At 39.9% G+C, this 19,171-nt stretch overlaps 2 protein-coding genes across 5 annotated transcripts in view; one reads left to right on the forward strand and one right to left on the reverse strand.

Moving 5' to 3' along the window:
- CLHC1 (clathrin heavy chain linker domain containing 1) overlaps positions 1-16,185 on the reverse strand; it is a 34,555-nt gene extending 18,370 nt beyond the window's left edge. Inside the window, exons 1-8 of one of the 4 annotated variants that reach the window (XM_061432401.1) lie at positions 16,079-16,185; positions 12,945-13,137; positions 8,358-8,545; positions 6,280-6,413; positions 5,709-5,910; positions 5,486-5,598; positions 5,053-5,137; positions 2,761-2,867 (exon numbers count right to left, since the gene is read on the reverse strand). In XM_061432401.1, coding sequence (XP_061288385.1) covers positions 2,761-2,867; positions 5,053-5,137; positions 5,486-5,598; positions 5,709-5,910; positions 6,280-6,413; positions 8,358-8,545; positions 12,945-13,121 — 1,006 coding nt within the window. In that variant the 5' untranslated portion in view covers positions 13,122-13,137; positions 16,079-16,185. Of the gene's footprint in view, positions 1-2,760; positions 2,868-5,052; positions 5,138-5,485; positions 5,599-5,708; positions 5,911-6,279; positions 6,414-8,357; positions 8,546-12,944; positions 13,202-16,078 lie in introns of all 4 variants that reach the window. The other 3 variants (XM_061432400.1, XM_061432403.1, XM_061432402.1) reach the window with 3 other exon arrangements.
- A 293-nt stretch (positions 16,186-16,478) lies between these two features.
- RPS27A (ribosomal protein S27a) lies at positions 16,479-18,676 on the forward strand. Its single transcript, XM_061432406.1, has 6 exons — positions 16,479-16,541; positions 16,640-16,704; positions 17,098-17,152; positions 17,501-17,586; positions 17,966-18,097; positions 18,494-18,676. The coding sequence occupies exons 2-6, from the start codon at positions 16,657-16,659 to the stop codon at positions 18,641-18,643; spliced, it is 471 nt and encodes a 156-aa protein (XP_061288390.1). The 5' UTR covers positions 16,479-16,541; positions 16,640-16,656; the 3' UTR covers positions 18,644-18,676.
- Positions 18,677-19,171: the final 495 nt, after the last annotated feature.

Below are 19,171 nucleotides of genomic sequence, written 5' to 3' on the forward strand. Positions count from 1 at the left end.
TATAATTCATTTATATGAAATTCTAGAAAATGCAAACTAATCTTTGGTGATTGATAGCAGATAAGTAGTTGCCTGGGGGCTGGAGAGAAGCCATATGAGGGAGACCAGTGACAGGGAGGGGAGTAGTGGGAAAGAGGGATCAGTTCAGTTCAGTCACTCAGTCATGTCCGACTCTTTGTGACCCCATGGACTGCAGAACGCCAGGCTTCCCTGTCCTTCACCAACTCCTGGAGCTTGCTGAAACTCATGTCCATTGAGTCGGTGATGCCATCCAACCATCTCATCCTCTGTCATCCCCTTCTCCTCCCACCTTCAATCTTTCCCAGAATCAGGGTTTTTTCCAATAAGTCAGTTTTTGGCAACAGGTGGCCAAAGTATTGGAGTTTCAGCTTCAGCATCAGTCCTTTCAATGAATATTCAGGACTGATTTCCTATAGGATAGACTGGTTGGATCTCCTTGCAGTCCAAGGGACTCTTAAGAGTCTTCTCCAACACTACAGTTCATTTCTTTGATGCTTAGCTTTCTGTATGGTGCAACTCTCACATCCATACATGACCACTCGAAAAACCAAAGCTTTGACTAGATGGACCTTTGTTGGCAAAGTAATGTCTCTGCTTTTTAATATGCTGTCTAGGTTGGTCATAGCTTTTCTTCCAAGGAGCGTCTTTTAATTTCATGGCTGCAGTCACCATCTGCAGTGATTTTGGAGCCCCCCCAAATAAAGTTTCTCACTGTTTCCATTGTTTCCCCATCTATTTGCCATGAAGTGATGGGACCGGATGCCATGATCTTAATTTTTTGAATGCGGAGTATTAAGCCAGATTTTTCACTCTCCTCTTTCATCAAGAGGCTCTTTAGTTCTTCTTCACTTTCTGCCATAAGGGTGGTGTCATCTGCATATCTGAGGTTATTGATATTTCTCCTGGCAATCTTGTTTGCAGCTTGTGCTTCATCCAGCCCGGCATTTCCCACGATGTACTCTGCATATAAGTTAAATAAGCATGGTGACAATATACAGCCTTGACCTACCCCTTTCTCAATTTGGAACCAGTCTGTTGTTCCATGTCCAGTTCTAACTGTTGCTTCTTGACCTACATACAGATTTCTTATGAGGCAGGTCAGGTGGTTTGGTATTCCCATCTCCTTCAGAATTTTCCACAGTTTGTTGTGATCCACAAAGTCAAAGGTTTTGGCGTAGTTAATAAAGCAGAAGTAGGTGTTTTTCTTGGACTCTCTTGCTTTTTCGATGATCCAATGGATGTTGGGAATTTGATCTCTGGTTTCTCTGCCTTTTGTAAAACCAGCTTGAATATGTGGAAGTTCACAGTTCACGTACTGTTGAAGCCTGGCTTAGAGAATTTTGAGCATTAATTTGCTAGTGTGTGAGATGAGTGCAATTGTGTGGTAGTTTGAACATTCTTTGGCATTGCCTTTCTTAGAGACTGGAATGAAAATTGACCTTTTCCAGTTCTGTGGCCACTGTTGAGTTTTCCAAATTTGCTGGCATATTGAGTGCAGCACTTTCACAGCATCATCTTTCAGGATTTGAAATAGCTCAATTAGGATTCCATCACCTCCACTAGCTTTGTTCATAGTGATGCTTTCTAAGGCCCACTTGACTTCACATTTCAGGATGTCTGGCTCTAGGTGAGTGATCACACCATTGTGGTTATCTGGGTCATGAAGATCTCTTTTGTATAGTTCTTCTGTGTATTCTTGCCACCACTTCTTAATATCTTCTGCTTCTGTTAGGTACATAACATTTCTGTCCTTTATTGTGCCCATCTTTACATGAAATGTTCCCTTGGTATCTCTAATTTTCTTGTAGAGATCTATAGTCTTTCCCATTCTATTGTTTTCCTGTATTTCTTTGCACTGATCACTGAGAAAGGTTTTCTTATCTCTCCTTGCTATTCTTTGGAACTCTGCATTCAAATAGATGTATCTTTCCTTTTCTCCTTTGCCTTTAGCTTCTCTTCTTTTCTCAGCTATTTGTGAGGCCTCAGACAACCATTTTGCCTCTGTGCACTTCTTTTTCTTGGGGATGGTCTTGATCACTGCCTCCTGTACAATGTCATAAACCTCCGTCCATAGCTCTTCAGGCACTCTATCAGATCTAATCCCTTGAATCTATTTGTCACTTCCACTGTATAATCGTTAAGGGATTTGATTTAGAGAGGGATCACTGAGGACAAAGAGAGAACTTTTGGAGGATACATATGTCAAAACCTAACAAACTCTATACTTTAACAGTGTACAGTTTATTGTATGTATGTTGACTCGCTACAACAAAGCTGCTTTTAAAGGAAGTGGAGCAAACCTGACAAAATATTCACATTTTTAAGCTTGGCAGTGAATTGTTATTGTTCAGTCGCTAAGCTGTTTCTGCTTCTTTGTGACCCCATGAACTGCAGCACGCCAGGCTTCCCTGTCCTTCACTATTCCCCAGAGTTTGCTCAAACTCATGTCCATTGAGTCGGTGATGCCATCCAACCGTCTCATCCTCTGTTGCCCCGTTCTCCTCTTGCCCTCAATCTTTGCCGTTATTCATACTTTTCTGTACAGTTGAAATATTTCATAACTTAATTGGGAAAGCCTAATCAAACTCCTTAATCTTATAGGTAAGGAAACTGAGTAAATGATAGATATAGGGCTGGAGCCTGCATCTTATTTTCCAGTTCAATATTCATCCCATTCTATCAGGGGGGAAAAAAAGTATAATTAGCATATACATGTAAGATTCAGAGAGAAATGCTTACCCTTAAATTTGTTCACTGTCCCAATGTTTTGAAGAATTCTTCTAGGACCATTCACTGCAAAATAAACTGCCTTTTCATATTCCCCAAGTGAGATTAATTCATTGAACCTACAGTCATTGCATTTCATTATACAATAGTATACAAAAAAAGTAAAGAAAACTGATTAGAAATGTCTAATACATATTAAACATAGTAGTATAGTAATACAAAAAACACCTCTAATAAACTATAACTAGATCCATTCACTCTCTAAAATATTCTTTCACTCCCTTCCCTAATATTATTTTTTGTAGCTTCAGAAGAAGATTCTCACCTGCTAGGTGACTTGAACCTGATTATGTACCTTATTCTTCAGTACTTAGAATAATCCATAGGAAATGGAAAGAACTTCACTGAATTTATAGTGAGCTCAGATTTTTTTTTCCTCTCATATCATCTCCAGAAGAAAAGGAGAACCAGGGAAAGAAGGGCAATCTGCTTAGAGGCTCAATGTAGGGTAAATATTAATTGAACTCATATGCTGCCAAAGCTGAAAATCAAGAGGAGTCCTTGGTATTCAGAAGCATAAGTTGTTCCACCAGTAACCAGACTCCCAACTGAATGTGAGACTAAATGAGAGAAGAAAAGATAATAGTTCAGATAACTTAAGCTTCTACTCCTCTTCCTAGGGCAAAATGTCTCCAGCTCAACTCTTACCTCACTATTAATACAACTATGCCAAAGAGGATTTAAAGAGTGTTGCAAATGAATGTGGAACCTCAGAGGAGGAAAAACACTGAAATAATATTAAGCAAAATACATAAAACTTTTATCCTCAGGGTTTTTCTCTCATATGTGAAGCTGGAAGACTTAGAGAAGCATAGAGTATGAGGAAACAATCCAGGCTTTGGGGTGCCTCAAAATGATCTTTACCCCTTCTTTATATCATATCAACAAGCAAATCAACAAGAGAAAACTGTTTAACATAGAAGACTAGTAATATTACATATGTTCATTACAGATTGGCCTCATAGCCTATGAATCAACCTCTTAAAGAATAAAGAATACATAAATAATAAATAAATAAAGAATAAAGTCTTATGGGGGAGGTTCAAGAGGGAGGGGACAAACAGATATTTATGGCTGATTCACGCTGTTTTATGGCAGAAACCAACCCAACATTGTAAAGCAATTATCCTCTAATTTAAAAATTTTAAAAAAAGAATAAAGTCAGAGCTATTTAAGCCTTTACTGTACACTATATCGGAGAAGACAATGGCACCCCACTCCAGTACTCTTGCCTGAAAATCCCATGGAGGAGGAGCCTCGTAGGCTGAAGTCCATGGAGTCACTAAGAGTCGGACACGACTGAGCGACTTCACTTTCACTCTTTACTTTCATGCATTGGAGAAGGAAATGGCAACCCACTCCAGTATTCTTGCCTGGAGAATCCCAGGGACAGAGGAGCCTAGTGGGCTGCCGTCTACGGGGTCGCAGAGTCGGACACGGCTGAAGCGACTTAGCAGCAGTAGCATACACTATATAATAATTTAATACATATTAGAGAGAGATATGCCTTCCTAATATGTCATAGGATACAAATGAGGAAAAGAAGGACTAAACTGGCTTGGATAATCTGATTCAGGAAGATGTTCCTGGGCTTCCCTGGTGGTCCAGTGGTTAAGAATCCACCTGCCAACGTAGGGGACATGAATTCGATCCCTGATCTAGGAGGATCAAACATGTCGAGGGCCACCTAGGCCAACATACCACAACTGCTGAAGTGCCAGTGCTCAAAGCCCAAGTGCCCTAGAGCCTCTGCTGCACAACAAGAGACGCCGTGGGAATGAGAAGCCCGTGTATCACAACGAAGAGTAACCCCAGCTCTCTGCAACTAGAGAAAGCCCACGCACAGCAACAAACACCTAACTAACACAGGCCAAAATAAATAAACAAATAAAAGGAGATGTCCTCAAAAACATTCTGTAAGATCAGGTCAATGGTTAGGGAAAACAAGAAAAATATAAGTAAAACTTAACACTATAGTCTAGCTATATCTTCCATAAAATCTCTGAGACCATCAATCTGGTATTTATTTTCATAAAGAATCTATATTCTAAAAATTCTAGTTTATTTTCTAATTTGTCTACTAGAGTAGCTATTAAAAAATACAAAAGCTAGAGACTACAGCTCAAAAAGATGCTAATATTTCAAAAAGATGCTAAAAATGCTAAATATTGAGTAAGCATTTAAGCAAATATTAAATAAATGCTATAATAGCTTAAGGAAGATCAAAGCTTTTAAAATACTTGCCTTTCAATGAAGTACAGCAAAATTTCAGCTTCTTTTGCCTTGCTTGGGTCTTCTTCAAGTAGTTCTTCAACAATGCCTTGTTTATCTGTAAATATTAACAGCATCATCAGATGATATTTAAGGTTATCAATCAATAAAAACAACAAACACAAATGTTTAATACCAACAATCTAATGCTATAGTTCTAATAGTACCAGCCTCTTCCTAAACAGAATGGCCTCTCCATCTCTTGCTTCCTTATTTTCAGGTATTCTCTCCCTGGCTAACCGAGTTTACTCTTTACAGATTATCTGCCAACTGCTGAAGGAAGAAGCCCATAGGGTAACAGATCCCTAACAAAAGTAAGTACATTTTCAAATTTTTAAAACTCAGCCTAAGGGGAAACAAAATGTTTTCCATTATATATGATACTTAAAAAATACAAATCATCTACCGTGTAAATCTTTACTTTTCTGAATGTTCTCCACGAAGTCTTGAAATGATCTGCTCATATCAGATTTTACCCACAAAGTAAGTGCCTGTGAAATAACCTGCAGTTTTTGATGACTATAAAGATAAAAAAACGTTAATGACATACTGAACCTAAAATCAAACAGTGGAATATTAAAATCAAATAAAAGCTTCAAACTTTTAAAACATAGATGCAACTTTCATACCTAAACTGTAATTCATTGTTCAGATTTTCAGTTGAATCTCGCCGTTCTAATACCACAGTCATTTCCTCATCTAAATCTGCCTTCCTCTGAATAGGTACATATTTTTTGGACATAAGTTCTTCCATTTCTGCGTATTTACCTTCAAGATGTTTCAAGTATTTAGTGAGAGCATCTAAATTGACAGATTCTTGGAGAGTCATGCCTAAGGGAAAGGGAAAAAATCAAACAAGACAAGCAGTGTCCCACACAAGCAGTGTGGGATGCTTGTGTTCAAAGAGCAAGTCTTAGTATTAATAAAATAGGTCAGATGGTTGACTATGTTAAGAAATAATTAAGAGATGGCAGTATGAACTTGTAGATTACTGAACATTAGCATACATTTCTAAATGGCTGGAAGTTTTAAACAAATCATCACTGAAGACTTAATGAAGGGACTTCGCTGCTGGTCCAATGGTTAAGAATCTTCTAGGTAATGTAGGGGACACAGGTTTTGATCCCTGGTCTGGGAAGATCCCACATGCTAAGGAAACAACTGGAATTTCTCACAAATATTTTAAACAAAATTCTGTACCTGGAATAGGTTTCAAAGGATCTTTGCAGAAAGTACAATATTGTTCTTCTTTTGTGTCATACTTTGCCCTGACTTGTTTCATTTCATTTATCTGCAATTGAATCTTTGAGGAATTATTTTCAATAAGTCCCATCCTGAAAATCAGAAAGGCTTTTTTAATATGTTTCTTTCAACTAATTATTTAATCATATCACTCAAAGTAAAACAGGTTAAATTATTACTTTAATTTGGCTAATTATCATTTTGTACCATGAATGTGGGTGAAAGTTTACAAAACAATGGCTAAGAAGTTAACTAACCTCATAAGTGAGAAACCATTCTCTTTCAAAGCATCAATAAAATCTTATACTGACTATGATTTGTGACCTTACTGGAAATTTGTAAATGTTAAATAGAATAATCTGGCCACAAAGTACTAAGTCCATTCCCTTTAGTTGAAAACTACATTTGCAATTTAAACATCATTTTTGTTAAGTAATCCTATTAGTTTCCTGTGGCTGCTACAACAAAATACCACAAACTTGGTGGGTTAAAACAACAGAAATCTGTTCTTTCATAGTTCTGGAACCCAGAAGTCCAATATTATTCAGTTCAGTTCAGTCGCTCAGTTGTGTCCGACTCTTTGCGACCCCATGAATCACAGCACGCCAGGCCTCCCTGTCCATCACCATCTCCCGGAGTTAACTCAAACTAACGTCCATCGAGTCGGTGATGCCATCCAGCCATCTCATCCTCTGTCGTCCCCTTCTCCTCCTGCCCCCAATCCCTCCCAGCATCAGGGTCTTTTCCAATGAGTCAACTCTTCACATGAGGTGGCCAAAGTATTGGAGTTTTAGCTTCAGCATCAGTCCTTCCAATGAACACCCAGGACTGATCTCCTTTAGGATGGACTGGTTGGATCTCCTTGCAGTCCAAGGGACTCTCAAGAGTCTTCTCCAACACCACAGTTCAAAAGCATCAATTCTTTGGCACTCAGCCTTCTTCACAGTCCAACTCTCACACCCACCCATGACCACTGGAAAAACCATAGCCTTGACTAGACGGATGTTTGTTGGCAAAGTAATGTCTCTGCTTTTCAATATGCTATCTAGGTTGGTCATAACTTTCCTTCCAAGGAGTAAGCGTCTTTTAATTTCATGGCTGCAGTCACCATCTGCAGTGATTTTGGAGCCCAAAAAATAAAGTCTGACACTGTTTCCACTGTTTCCCCATCTATTTCCCATGAAGTGATGGGACCAGATGCCATGATCTTCGTTTTCTGAATGTTGAGCTTTAAGCCAACTTTTTCACTCTCTTCTTTCACTTTCATCAAGAGGCTTTTTAGTTCCTCTTCACTTTCTTCCATAAGGGTGGTGTTATCTGCATATCTGAGGTGATTGATATTTCTCCCGGCAATCTTGATTCCAAAGAAGCTTTAGTGCTCCTCTATGTTTTGTCTTCTGATTTTGCCCTAATATTTCTGTTACTATCTTATCCGCCTCCTGTCCCTTTCAAAAAAAAAATTTTTTTTTTTACTATTTATGTAGCATTTTCTCCCAACAAGAAGTGATCCCAACCTCTAGCCAGCTACATTACCAAAAATGGAGGTCAAATTTCACATAATTTTCCTGGTTGACTTGAAATTATCTCTAAGAACAATTTACCCATCAATTACCAAATGGAACACTGAAAATCTGAGACTGTTCAAAAAGAGTGAGAGTTTTATCATCTCCCAGTAGGTTACTTACTTTTTTTGCATCACAAGATTAAGTGCTCTATTTCAGATGGTAATCATGAAATTGTACCATTAAACCTTCCATGCAAGAAATTACCTGGAGCAATTATCTGCATCCTTCATTTTACGATACTACAATGTGCCTCCAATTATCCTAAGAGATATTATAAATTTCCCAAACTGAATTAGTATTATTTTTCAAGTAAAAATAGAGTAATTTCAATAGGAAGGGTAACATAAAAACATGGCTTTAAAATAAAATCAAAGTTGAAGATGACTAAGAATCACTAGTTACAGTTACAATGGCTAGTTAATAAACCAAGTAGCAATTATCACCTTTTGGGCTACTTACGAATATACTTACTTTGCCTGAAGTTGGGCTATTCTTTTCTTGTGATATACCAATGCTGTGGGCTCTCCTGCCAAAACTTTAAGTTTTCCATGAAGATAAAATGCAGTTCTTTGGCCTTTCTTTATTGTCTCAATAAATGTGTCGTATTCTTTCTTTATTGAAGTAAGAATGGATTTGTATGCAGTGACATATTCTATTACCTGAAACATGATTTTTTTCTGATTATGGTACTGAATTTTTTTCTAGAAGACTATAGATCAAAAACCTTGCAAATAGCATTATAATTTTGTTTAATGAAATGATGGGCAATTAGAAATCTAAAATTTTACAAATTTGAGCTTGCACTTATATGCAATATGCCTGGATATTAAAGACAGTTCATGATTACTGAATATATGATCTTTGTGAATCATTACAATTCTGTGAGCTTGAGAAAAAAACATTTTTTGCTCTACTCAGGAATTAACACATATGTTATATTAAGTCAGTTAAAACCAATACCAGGTCTAACTATCCCAACTCTGGATCTCTTAAATACAATTACATATCATCCCTCACTATCTCCAAATCTAGTCTCTGACTTCATTCAGACCTTAAAATCCTAGACTCCTTTCTTCTCCCTGTTTTTCTAACCCATCTGCTCTTGTTGATCAATAATCTCAATTACCAAACTGCATTTCTATCCCCAAGATGTCAAGTACAATTGTAGAAAACCCTTCACATCTTATATTCATGGTTTAAAATGACGTTTATGTACATATCTCTGGAACAATAATGGAAGAAAATAGAAACCTACAGAGGAGGAAAGAAGAAAACTATACAGAAAGAAAGGGTAAGTAGGTTCTAAAATGAGAAGGACCTGACTTCATTGTATACTCTGCTTATTGGTTTTTTACTTTTTCTTTTTCTCTGGTTAACCTTGTGTAGGCATTAGCCAAATGAAAAAGCAATCATAACTAAGAAACACTTTAAAGAAGTTAAAAAACAAAAACATTAAAAATAATGTATGGTTGCCAACTCATGAGAATTTCAGGTGTCAAGTGATATAAGGAATAAATGTGACCAATCCACAATTTCCTCTGAAAGATACAATTATGCTTTCTACCCCTGCTACATATATAGTCTATAGTATACTCCACTATAGCTAGAAAATACCTAGAAAAAAATAATGCAGAAAGACATCTGGTCTATCAAGAAATGGTATAAGAAGGGGAGTTCCCCATTGGCCCAGTGGTTAGGACTTGTGCTTTCACTGCTGTGGCCCAGGTTCACTTCTGGGTAGGGAAACTGAGATCGCAAGAGTGGTATGGCAAAAAAAAAAAAAAAAAAAATGGTATAAGGAGATAACCGATCAACACCAAGCACCAGAAGAGGATTTGTGAGTGGAAGATACTGGTCATCTTTCTGGCATGACCAAACTACCTATCCACCAAAATCAAGACTGCTGCCCAGCAATTTTCAATAAAATGGAGACAATTAATTTGTGGTCTTTCAAACTAAACACTTCACTGTTCCCTGCTATCCTCCACTCCACAAGCCTCTATGATGTGCTGCAACAATCCAAGACAACTCAGATATGTTAATGGATAGAAAATGGACTTGTTGTAACATCATGATCAGCTCCCATGGGTTTACTAGGATAAACAGATTTCAGAAAGACACTCATGAATTTTTAAGACTGCACAGAAAATGCATTAGAGTAAAGCAGGCAAACTGGTATGCTACAGGTAGAATAGTTTTGGTTGGCCAGCAAAATATTTTAAAATTTAGGAAATTTCACCCAAAGCCCATATTTTTAGCTTCTTCTGAAAACTCTGAACAATCTACCAGCATGGAACTCCCATTCCTTTAATGGCAGTAGTCAGCTGGAGCTTTAAATTGGATTCTTCATTTTACCACAGTCCCCATGATTCCTTATTCTCTTAAAGCCAATACACTGAACTCTCATATGACCTTCCTGACCTTTAGGCATTCAAGTTTCAGTCTCCATATTAAGGCTTCCCTTAACTCCTCCAAAACATAGCCGTATTCCCCAGGTACAGAACTATGAGGAATAAAAGGAATGGCACTCATTCCACCTAAGCTCCTACTCACGGGACATACACTATTTGCACAAAACACGACGAGAACACAAAAGGCCACTTTGCAGAGTCCGGCTGTCTCTATAATTCACCCATATCTCCTGAAACTCACTCTTCCTAGCCTTGATCTTCTTTGCTTATTAAGTCCTCGGCTCTCTCTGCAACCTACCCTTAATTCTTGTTACACAAGCCTCAGGTCTCCTTGCCTTGATTCAGGCATGGTTCTCTAGGCTGAATCCTCTACCTCTGATTTTAAACAGAATTTGGTACTTGTTCTCTGGCGCTAAGCACTCAGAGATATAAGTTGGTACTTTCACCTTTTGCCAAACTAGGACCCTTCCAAAAGACAGGGAAGATTAGAGAAGGCAGACATTAATAGTTTGCTAAGTCGCTCAGTCGTGTCCAACTCTGTTGCGACCCCATGGACTGTGGCCCACCAGGCTCCTCCGTCCATGGGATTTTCCAGGCAAGAGTGCTGGAGTGGGTTGCCATTGCCTTCTCCTACCTTAATAGTTTATTAACAACCAAATGTGCTAGAATAACATGAAAATGGAAAGGCAGATTATTTTATTGAGAAGCTAGAAGAAAGGTTTCTCTAAGTACCACAGGATTTCTATTTCAGATCCCCTCTTAGTTTTGAAGAATAGGATTCTTCACAATGTACAATGTATAACTGTATAATGTACAAATAGTTCGAATGGAAATCTTGGGGGGTAGGGAGAAAAGGACTAAAGATACAGAAATCATCTTTTATTTAATCTCCTGTCTTTTTTCTAGGAATTAAATTTACCAACACCTCCTCCAAAATGACTTCACCATAACTATACTAATTTAAAGCAGAGAGCTCTTCATGTGTGAAAACTTGTGACAAGTGTTAGCATTTGTATATGCAAAAATAAGTATGCTACAGTTATAACTTTCCTTTGCTGATTTCACACAAGTACAGTCTCAGCATGATTTCTGATATTTATAAAACCTATTCAATACGCTACCTATAAACATTCACCTAATATATTCCTTAATGACTAAAACACCAAAACAATTTCATTGACCATGACAACTTATAAAATGAAGCTAACCTGCCAACGTACCAGTTCTTAAAGACAGATTTTCTACATGACTTTAAAGGAAGAAAAGACTCATTTTTCCAGTTTATACTTTTATGGATATGCAAGTGAAGTAAAGTGAGGTAAAATTCACTCAGTTGTGTCCGAATCTTTGTGACCCCATGGACTATACAGTCCATGGATTCTCCAGGCCAAAATACTGGAGTGGGTAGCCTTTCTCTTCTCCACAGAATCTTCCCAGCCTAGGGATTGAACCCAGGACCCAGGTCTCCCACATTGCAGGCAGATTCTTTACCAGCTGAGCCACAAGGGAAGCCCAGGAATACTGGATTAGGTAGCCTATCCCCCAACCAATCTTCCCAACCCAGGAATCTAACCAGGGTCTCCTGCATCGCAAGCAGATTCTTTACCAACTGAGCTATTGGGGAAGCCCAGTGGATAGGCGTCAATTTTCTTAATTCCACTTTTAGGTATCTATGACTACTTTATGCTCACTTTTCCTTTAGTTTTTTTTAGAGGAGAAATAAGACTCAGTGTATAATGCTTAAAAATTAAACAAAACAGAATTCTTCTATCTTGCCTATGGCTTTTTAACTCAGAGACAAATAGTTTACAGAAGTCTTAACATAAGTAATTATTTCTTCCAGGTAAGGAGGAAAGGATGCTAATTTCACTTATTTTACTGTAAGGGCATCTTCAAAGACAGGTGAAAAAGAAAAAGTGAGGTTAAAAAAATGAGGATCCGTGGCCATATTGCAATCGTTTATAAAGAAAAGATGGTTTTTCTAAAATCTTAAAAAGCAAAAGCAAATGTTAGCTAAAACTGCAGCATTTTCTGACCTCTGTTTTTCAGGTCTGGAAGACCCCCTGGAGGAGGAAATGGCAACCCACTCCAGTATTCTTGCCAGGATGATTCTGTAGACAGAGCAGCCTGTCGGGATACAGTCCACAGGGTCACCAAGAGTTGGACACGACTGAAGCAACTGAGCATGCGTGTACCAACTGCTTGTTTACTGTGCCTATCTGGACCGCTAATCTACGAGGGGTCTCAATTCAGTAATACAGATCAAATTTAAAGCAAGGTTTTAATGACACCACAAACCAACCCAAAACGATGAAGAATCACCAGGTTCTGGCTACAGCCCAATTCCTAACAAATTGGATAATAATTTAAGATGGAAGGTCAAAATGATGTTTGAAGGCACAGATTGTAGCTCTAAAACTGATAGCCTTAAGCTATGATAACTGAAACAGTCATTAACTGTCTAGTAATATAAATCCTGCATAGCATCTCCCACATTCATCCCTTTCTGACAAATTGGACAAATTTTTCAAAACTGATAAACAGAAGTAGTCAAACAAGCAGTGGTGTTACTAAGGTATGAATCTTATTGTCAGGATGGACCATTTCTACCACATAAAAACTCCACTGTCTTAGAGCATTACGATACCTTATCAAAAACGTTTCGGTATATGATGTAATATTCATCAGCAGGTCCTTCCTCATTACAGCACACTCTTTCAGTTTCTGTAATTATGTATCTTTGCATTCTTTCCAAAAATTCCTTGTCACTTCCACTAATGATAGGAGGGAGAACAGCATGCTTATTTATTTCCTGGACGGACATACGTCAATGTAGACACCTGTTCACCAGAGAAAATTTAAGTCTTGATTTGCTTTTGCAACAAAGCCAAAACTTTGATAAGCCTGAAAGAAAAAAAAATCAATTAATCTAAAGCTTTACATAAATTAGGTCAAATATGGATCTAAATAAAATGTATCAGAAAAAAAATCTCATGGATCTCATGAAATAAATATTTCAACCTCTGAGTGAACAGGTCTAATAAATTCTACTGTCATGTGCTATACTATACCTCTGGGATAGAAATACCAAACACCAGACAATAAAAAGCTCTTTTCTTACTAAAGAAGCATTTGTTTCATAAGATCTAATGGTTTAACTTAACATTTTCTAACAGAAGTTTAATTAGCATTTTATTTGCTTCATGTGGGAACACTAGTTTGAAAGAATCCTGATGAAACAAACAAGGTCAAATATTGTGGCCTCCAGTCATTCTGGTGTGGGAGTGATAGCCTTGCTTACAGGAACTTAGGCTTAACTCTGAGACAGGAAGCTACTGGAGAACTGTGTGCAGAAGACTGACAGCTGACTTACATTTTCAAAGAATTGCTCTTGCTGCCCAGTGAAGACATGGGTTGAACTCAGAATTACTGAGAAGCTACTACAACAGCCCAGGCAAAAGATAATGGTGGCTTGAAACAGTGCTAACAGCAGAGCTGTGAGAAGTGTTCGCTGCATACGTCAAAAATAAAACCAAAAAGATTTGTTGAGGGATGCGATGTGGGTAAGAGAGAACAGTCAACGAGGACCATAAAGTTTCTGGCTTCAGCAGCCGAAAAGATGGAATTGCCTTCTATGAGATGGGAAGATCAATTTCATAAGATCAGGAGTTTGGGCCCGCCTATTAGAAATGATGAATTGACAGCTAGTATGTGAAGCTGGAGTTCAAGTGAGTAGTCTGAGTGAGAAAGAGGTTTATAAGTCATCTGCATATAAATGATATTTAAAAGTTATGAGACAGAATGGAAAAAGATCTGGGAAATGTAAGCAAAGCAGATATCCAAGGACGGGGCCTTGAGGGGCACTTCAAAGCTTAGAGGTCTAGCAGATAAGGAGGAAGCAGCAAAACAGCCTGGAAAAGAGGGTCTACGGAGATGGAAGTCAATCAGGTGAAGAAAGTGTTTCAAAGAGGAAAGGCATGATCCACTGGGTCAAACGCTGCTGACAGGTCAAAGAAGATTAAATGGATATTGAATTTAGCAACACGGAGGTTATTCCCACAGTTATTCAGTTGGAACAGGAGGGGAGACAAAAAGCCTGTCCCCAGAAGTAGGTTCAGTCAATGGAAGGAAGAGAATTAAAGAGACAATGAGTATAAACAACTCTCAAGGAGTTTTGCTGTAAAAGTGGAGATTAATTGGCAGAATATGGGATGAAGAGTGTACCAGAGAGAAGAAATGGATTCCTCAGAAGTGCCAAAGTAGGAAAAACATGTCAGGAACTTCAATTAGCTCAATGTTAATAAAGCATAAAGCGAGTAATGGCTTTGGAAGATTAGGCTCTAAGGAAGGCAGAGGTTCACTATCACACTAAGGAATTTGGGTTTTATCTTGATGGTGAAATAGCATAATGACATAATCATTTTTACTTTTTAGAATACTTTGGCGGCAAAATAAAGGTGGGTTAGAAGACGACTGGGGACAGAGAAAATTAAGAAGCCTGAATTTGGGGATGAGGAAGCAGAGAACGGCAGAGAGATAAAGACATTAGTAGGGTACGCATGGCAAAAGGCGTTGATTGATAAGAGCCAATCGTTTATTTTCACTGCCCCAGTCACAAGCTTGCCCTCTGCCCCGCTCCTGCCTGCTGTGGAGAGTGGGCACCCTCGAACACTTCCCACCCTCTCCGCATCACCTCACCATCACTCTCCCTTACTCAGCTGCCAGTCCAGCTGCCTTAGAATATCAGAAGGGTGACATATTCAGTTCTTTTCCTGTCCGACTGCAGGGTATATAGGACAGGCAGCCCTAAGTGCTGCTTTCTGAGCAAATGTTTTTTTTTGATTACAAATACCTAACTAGGTTTGAAATGTTTTATAGAATAAGACAATATTCTTTTCAACAAACTTTAAAAAAAATGTACAGTTTTGTTGTTTGTTTCCACCTCCCCCCTCCCCCACCCCTGCTTGCGCACCCTCCCCCCACCGCCCCTCCCCGGCAGCTCAGCCCCACCCCGACAGCCCCTGTTTTCCTTGGTTGTGTTTTGAGGGGTGCTTGGCAACCCCAGAGATTCAGCTTCGTGGCTGAATGGCTCAGCAGGGAAAGAAACCACCTGCACTGCAGGAGACCTAGGTTTGATCCCTGGGTGGGAAGATCCCCTGGAGAAGGAAATGGCTACCCATTCTAGTATTTTTGACCTGAAAAATTCCATGGACAGAGGGCCCTGGCCGGCTTAGCATATGGGGTCGCAGAGTCGGGACACGACTAAACACAAACGCGTAGCAAAGGTTTAGCTCGCTGACCCGCCTGCCTTGCCAGGAGAGCACCCTACACATACTCCAAAAACTTCCTCTTAGGACTTTTACAACTCCCAACGTCCAAACTTGGAGATTCTGCAGTAAATAAACTTCCATCGGGTTTCCTTCCCATATGACTTCATTTGAAAATCTGAAAACTCCTGAGACTTAATATACTAAACCTTTTCACACTGCGTAGTGACATACTAGACAGGCTCTTTCGCAAACTAGGAGAGCCTAAGGGGTTGAGGACACCACCTATTTTTCTGGTGGCCTGGAGCTGGTCACTCGAAGGCCCTTCCCTTGAAGGCCCTGGGAGCTTCTGGTGGTAGATCGCTGATCCTCCGCCCCTCACCGCCTCTGTTAGTGGGTGATGACACTTTTGGTTCCCCTGCTCTTCTCCAGCCTCTTAACCTTCCCTCCCCTTCACTTCTGACCCGTTTCCATCTCCCCGAAGTCATTACTGCGCTTGCCTCTTTCTCCTCACCTTAATCCCTTTCTCCAAACCCACCGCTAGGCGATAGTAACTACGGAGCCGAGAGGTGCGGAACTGCATCTTGGGACAAGTAGTCCTGCCGAAAAGAAAGCAATGCAAACTACAATTCCCAGAAGACACTGCCATTTCCTCCCTTCTCCTCAGGAAGCCCCTTTAACTCCACCCCCTTTTAAAGGCCCTCTTAGCCACGTCAACTACAGGGGGAAAGTCTTTTAAAGACATTTTTAAGTTGCTTAAAACTATTATTTCGAGAAAGTTCTGAAGGATAAAGTGAGAAATAAGCTAAGCTAGAGGGAGGAGAAATGAGGTCACGACCTGGTCTGGCATGTGGCTGGACAGCCGCTGCTACAGTGCTCAGGCACTTGGTGTGGCCGCCTAGGAGGCGGGGCCTCCTGGAGTGCCCGGAAAACTCCTGGACCAGCGCGCGGCCTTCCTTTCGGATCCGCCATCTGCGGTGAGTGTGTGCGTGCGGCCGCGCTCTGGCCCGTAACTTGCTATCGCCCCTTCTGTGTCTCCGGGTCTCATCCGTCTCCTCCTTTTCCTCACCCTCAGGTGGAACCGCCGCCAAGATGCAGATTTTCGTGAAGACCCTGACGGGGAAGACCATCACTCTCGAGGTACGGGCCAGGCCGGGGAGAAGCCGCGGCCTGAAGGAGGGAGGGCCTGAGGCGGATTTCTGCACGCGCGCTGCTTTCCGCCGTACAACGCGTTTGTGAGCCGGGCTTCTAAAATCTGACCTTGAAGTGAGGGTTGTTTGCTGAGCCGCGGCCTAGGGCGCGTTTTCTGTGACTGAAGTCCGAGCGTGTCACCTCAAGGCGTTCCGACAGGGTAGCCGGAGCCGGCGTCGCGCGGTGGGAGGGAGGCGCTCCAGTAGGTGGGCGCGAGCACGTGTGGCCCGGCCACGCAGTCCGCGGGTTTGCTAGGTAGGCTTCGGCCCCCACCAGCTCGGTTCCTGGGGAACTTTCAAGTTTTTTACCCTGGTACCAATGTTTGCGTTTTAAAACTCATAGGTCGAGCCCTCGGATACAATAGAAAATGTAAAGGCCAAGATCCAGGATAAAGAAGGCAAGTTGATATTTTCTGATTCAAAAACTCATCTGTAGACAGGCCCTAGACATACTTGCTGTGAAACGCGTTGTACGAAAATGCTTTTGGAATAACACAGTAGACGTGTGTGAATTCAAACGAGCTGGCTAATTTACACTCTTAGCGTCTTCTGTAAAGTGGCTGTGTTAACCTATATTAAGAATAAATGAGATTAAAATGTGTAAACATTTACAGTTACACCTTTACTGTAGTGAGTACTCACTGATGACTGTCAGTACCATTTACTTGATTCAGGATTGTAAATCTTGAGCAGATATGCTTAATTTGCTATCACTTAATTTATGTATTCAACTTGTTTCCCATTAGGAATTCCTCCTGACCAGCAAAGACTGATCTTTGCTGGCAAGCAACTGGAAGATGGACGTACTTTGTCTGACTACAACATTCAAAAGGTCTGTTTGGAGGAAAGCAGCCCTTTAAGTATAAATATATGTCTTACAACTGGGAATTTTGACCAGCATTCAAAAGTAGGGAGAATAGCATTCAATTAGCAATAGTATCCCAGGTGATTCTTGCATCAGCATTTGAGAAGTGCTGCTACAGACCCCTACATTTTGGATTTTTGCACATTGCATCCCATGATGTTATTTAACCTTTCTATAGCAGTTTATGTAAGAATCAGATAACCCCCCCCCCCCCCCGAACATTCCATCATCTGTGGCTGTGCTTGACATCCAGTTAGAAGGTGCATGATACTAGTTGTCTCTTCTCTGAACACTAGCATTAATGTAGGCATTTTTAAAGCCTGTTTCATTCTCTGTTCAATAACAGGAGTCCACTCTTCATCTAGTGTTGAGACTTCGTGGTGGCGCTAAGAAAAGAAAGAAGAAGTCTTACACCACTCCCAAGAAGAACAAGCATAAGAGAAAGAAGGTTAAATTGGCTGTTCTGAAATACTATAAGGTGGGCCAAATAACGTTTTTGTCTATAGATGAATAATTTTGTTTGCATTTCTGGTTTCAAACTCTTTTTTATTAAAGAAGTTTGGAGTTTTTTTCCTGTTTCGGTATTTGATTGGGCTTTATGTAATGGGGATTACCTGTAGCTACTTCATTTCAACTAAGCTTTGGGTTCTAATGTCAGTTGGGTTCAGGTCTTAACTCTGTCCATTACTTGCATGGCTGGACTTTAAAAACTCAACTCTTTGTTGTACTAATTACTGGTGAGAATTTGGGATGCTTTGGTTTGTGAATATTAAAAACTATCATTGTCGTGTAATTTAAAGGATAAATATTTTGAGTCACTTAGACTTCAGAATATGTTGCAAGATTATCTTAATAGCAAGTTTCTGCTTTTTAGGTGGATGAGAATGGCAAAATCAGTCGCCTTCGCCGGGAGTGTCCCTCAGATGAATGTGGTGCTGGAGTTTTTATGGCCAGTCACTTTGACAGACATTATTGTGGCAAATGTTGTCTGACCTATTGTTTCAACAAACCAGAAGACAAGTAATTGTATATTGGTTAATAAAGATATGAGCTAACATTTAAATGTTGGGTTTTATTGCACTGCTTTTAAAAGTGGACTTTAAGCATCAGATTTTCTAAAGTAACCTGTACTTTGCAGAATTATGTTGTATTTAGTATCAGTTGTTTAGATTTAAGCCAGTTATTTTGGCCTTAGCAGGATTGACATTTAGACTGATAATTCTTGGTTGTAGGGGCCTTGGTGTGCATCAGTAGGATAATGAACAGCATTCCTGGCCTCTACCCACTTGATGCCATGAGCATACTACCCTCCCCACAGCCAAAAGTATCCACATTGCCAGATGACCCGAGGGTGGGCAAGAACTATATATGCTCTTCCTCACCCCTGCAGATTGGGAAACACAGGTTTGTGTGAATTGGTATTACAACCTTGCCTTAAAAAGCAACAAAATACTTGTTTCCTACAAATGAAGTTTAAAGGCTGAGCTCATGAGTTGCCAATTCATCCATCCCAAGTCTCTGGGTGGTTTGGCTCAATATTTGCTGTTGGCAA

Source organism: Bos javanicus, chromosome 11 (assembly GCF_032452875.1).
Source record: "Bos javanicus breed banteng chromosome 11, ARS-OSU_banteng_1.0, whole genome shotgun sequence".
Taxonomy (NCBI): Eukaryota; Metazoa; Chordata; class Mammalia; order Artiodactyla; family Bovidae; genus Bos; species Bos javanicus.

Coding starts and splice junctions, on each gene's coding strand:
- RPS27A (XM_061432406.1), top strand. CDS start 16,657: ATGCAGATTTTCGTGAAGACCCTGACGGGGAAGACCATCACTCTCGAG. Junction 17,153..17,500: donor CAAGATCCAGGATAAAGAAG/GCAAGTTGATAT, acceptor GTTTCCCATTAG/GAATTCCTCCTGACCAGCAA. Junction 18,098..18,493: donor CTGTTCTGAAATACTATAAG/GTGGGCCAAATA, acceptor TCTGCTTTTTAG/GTGGATGAGAATGGCAAAAT.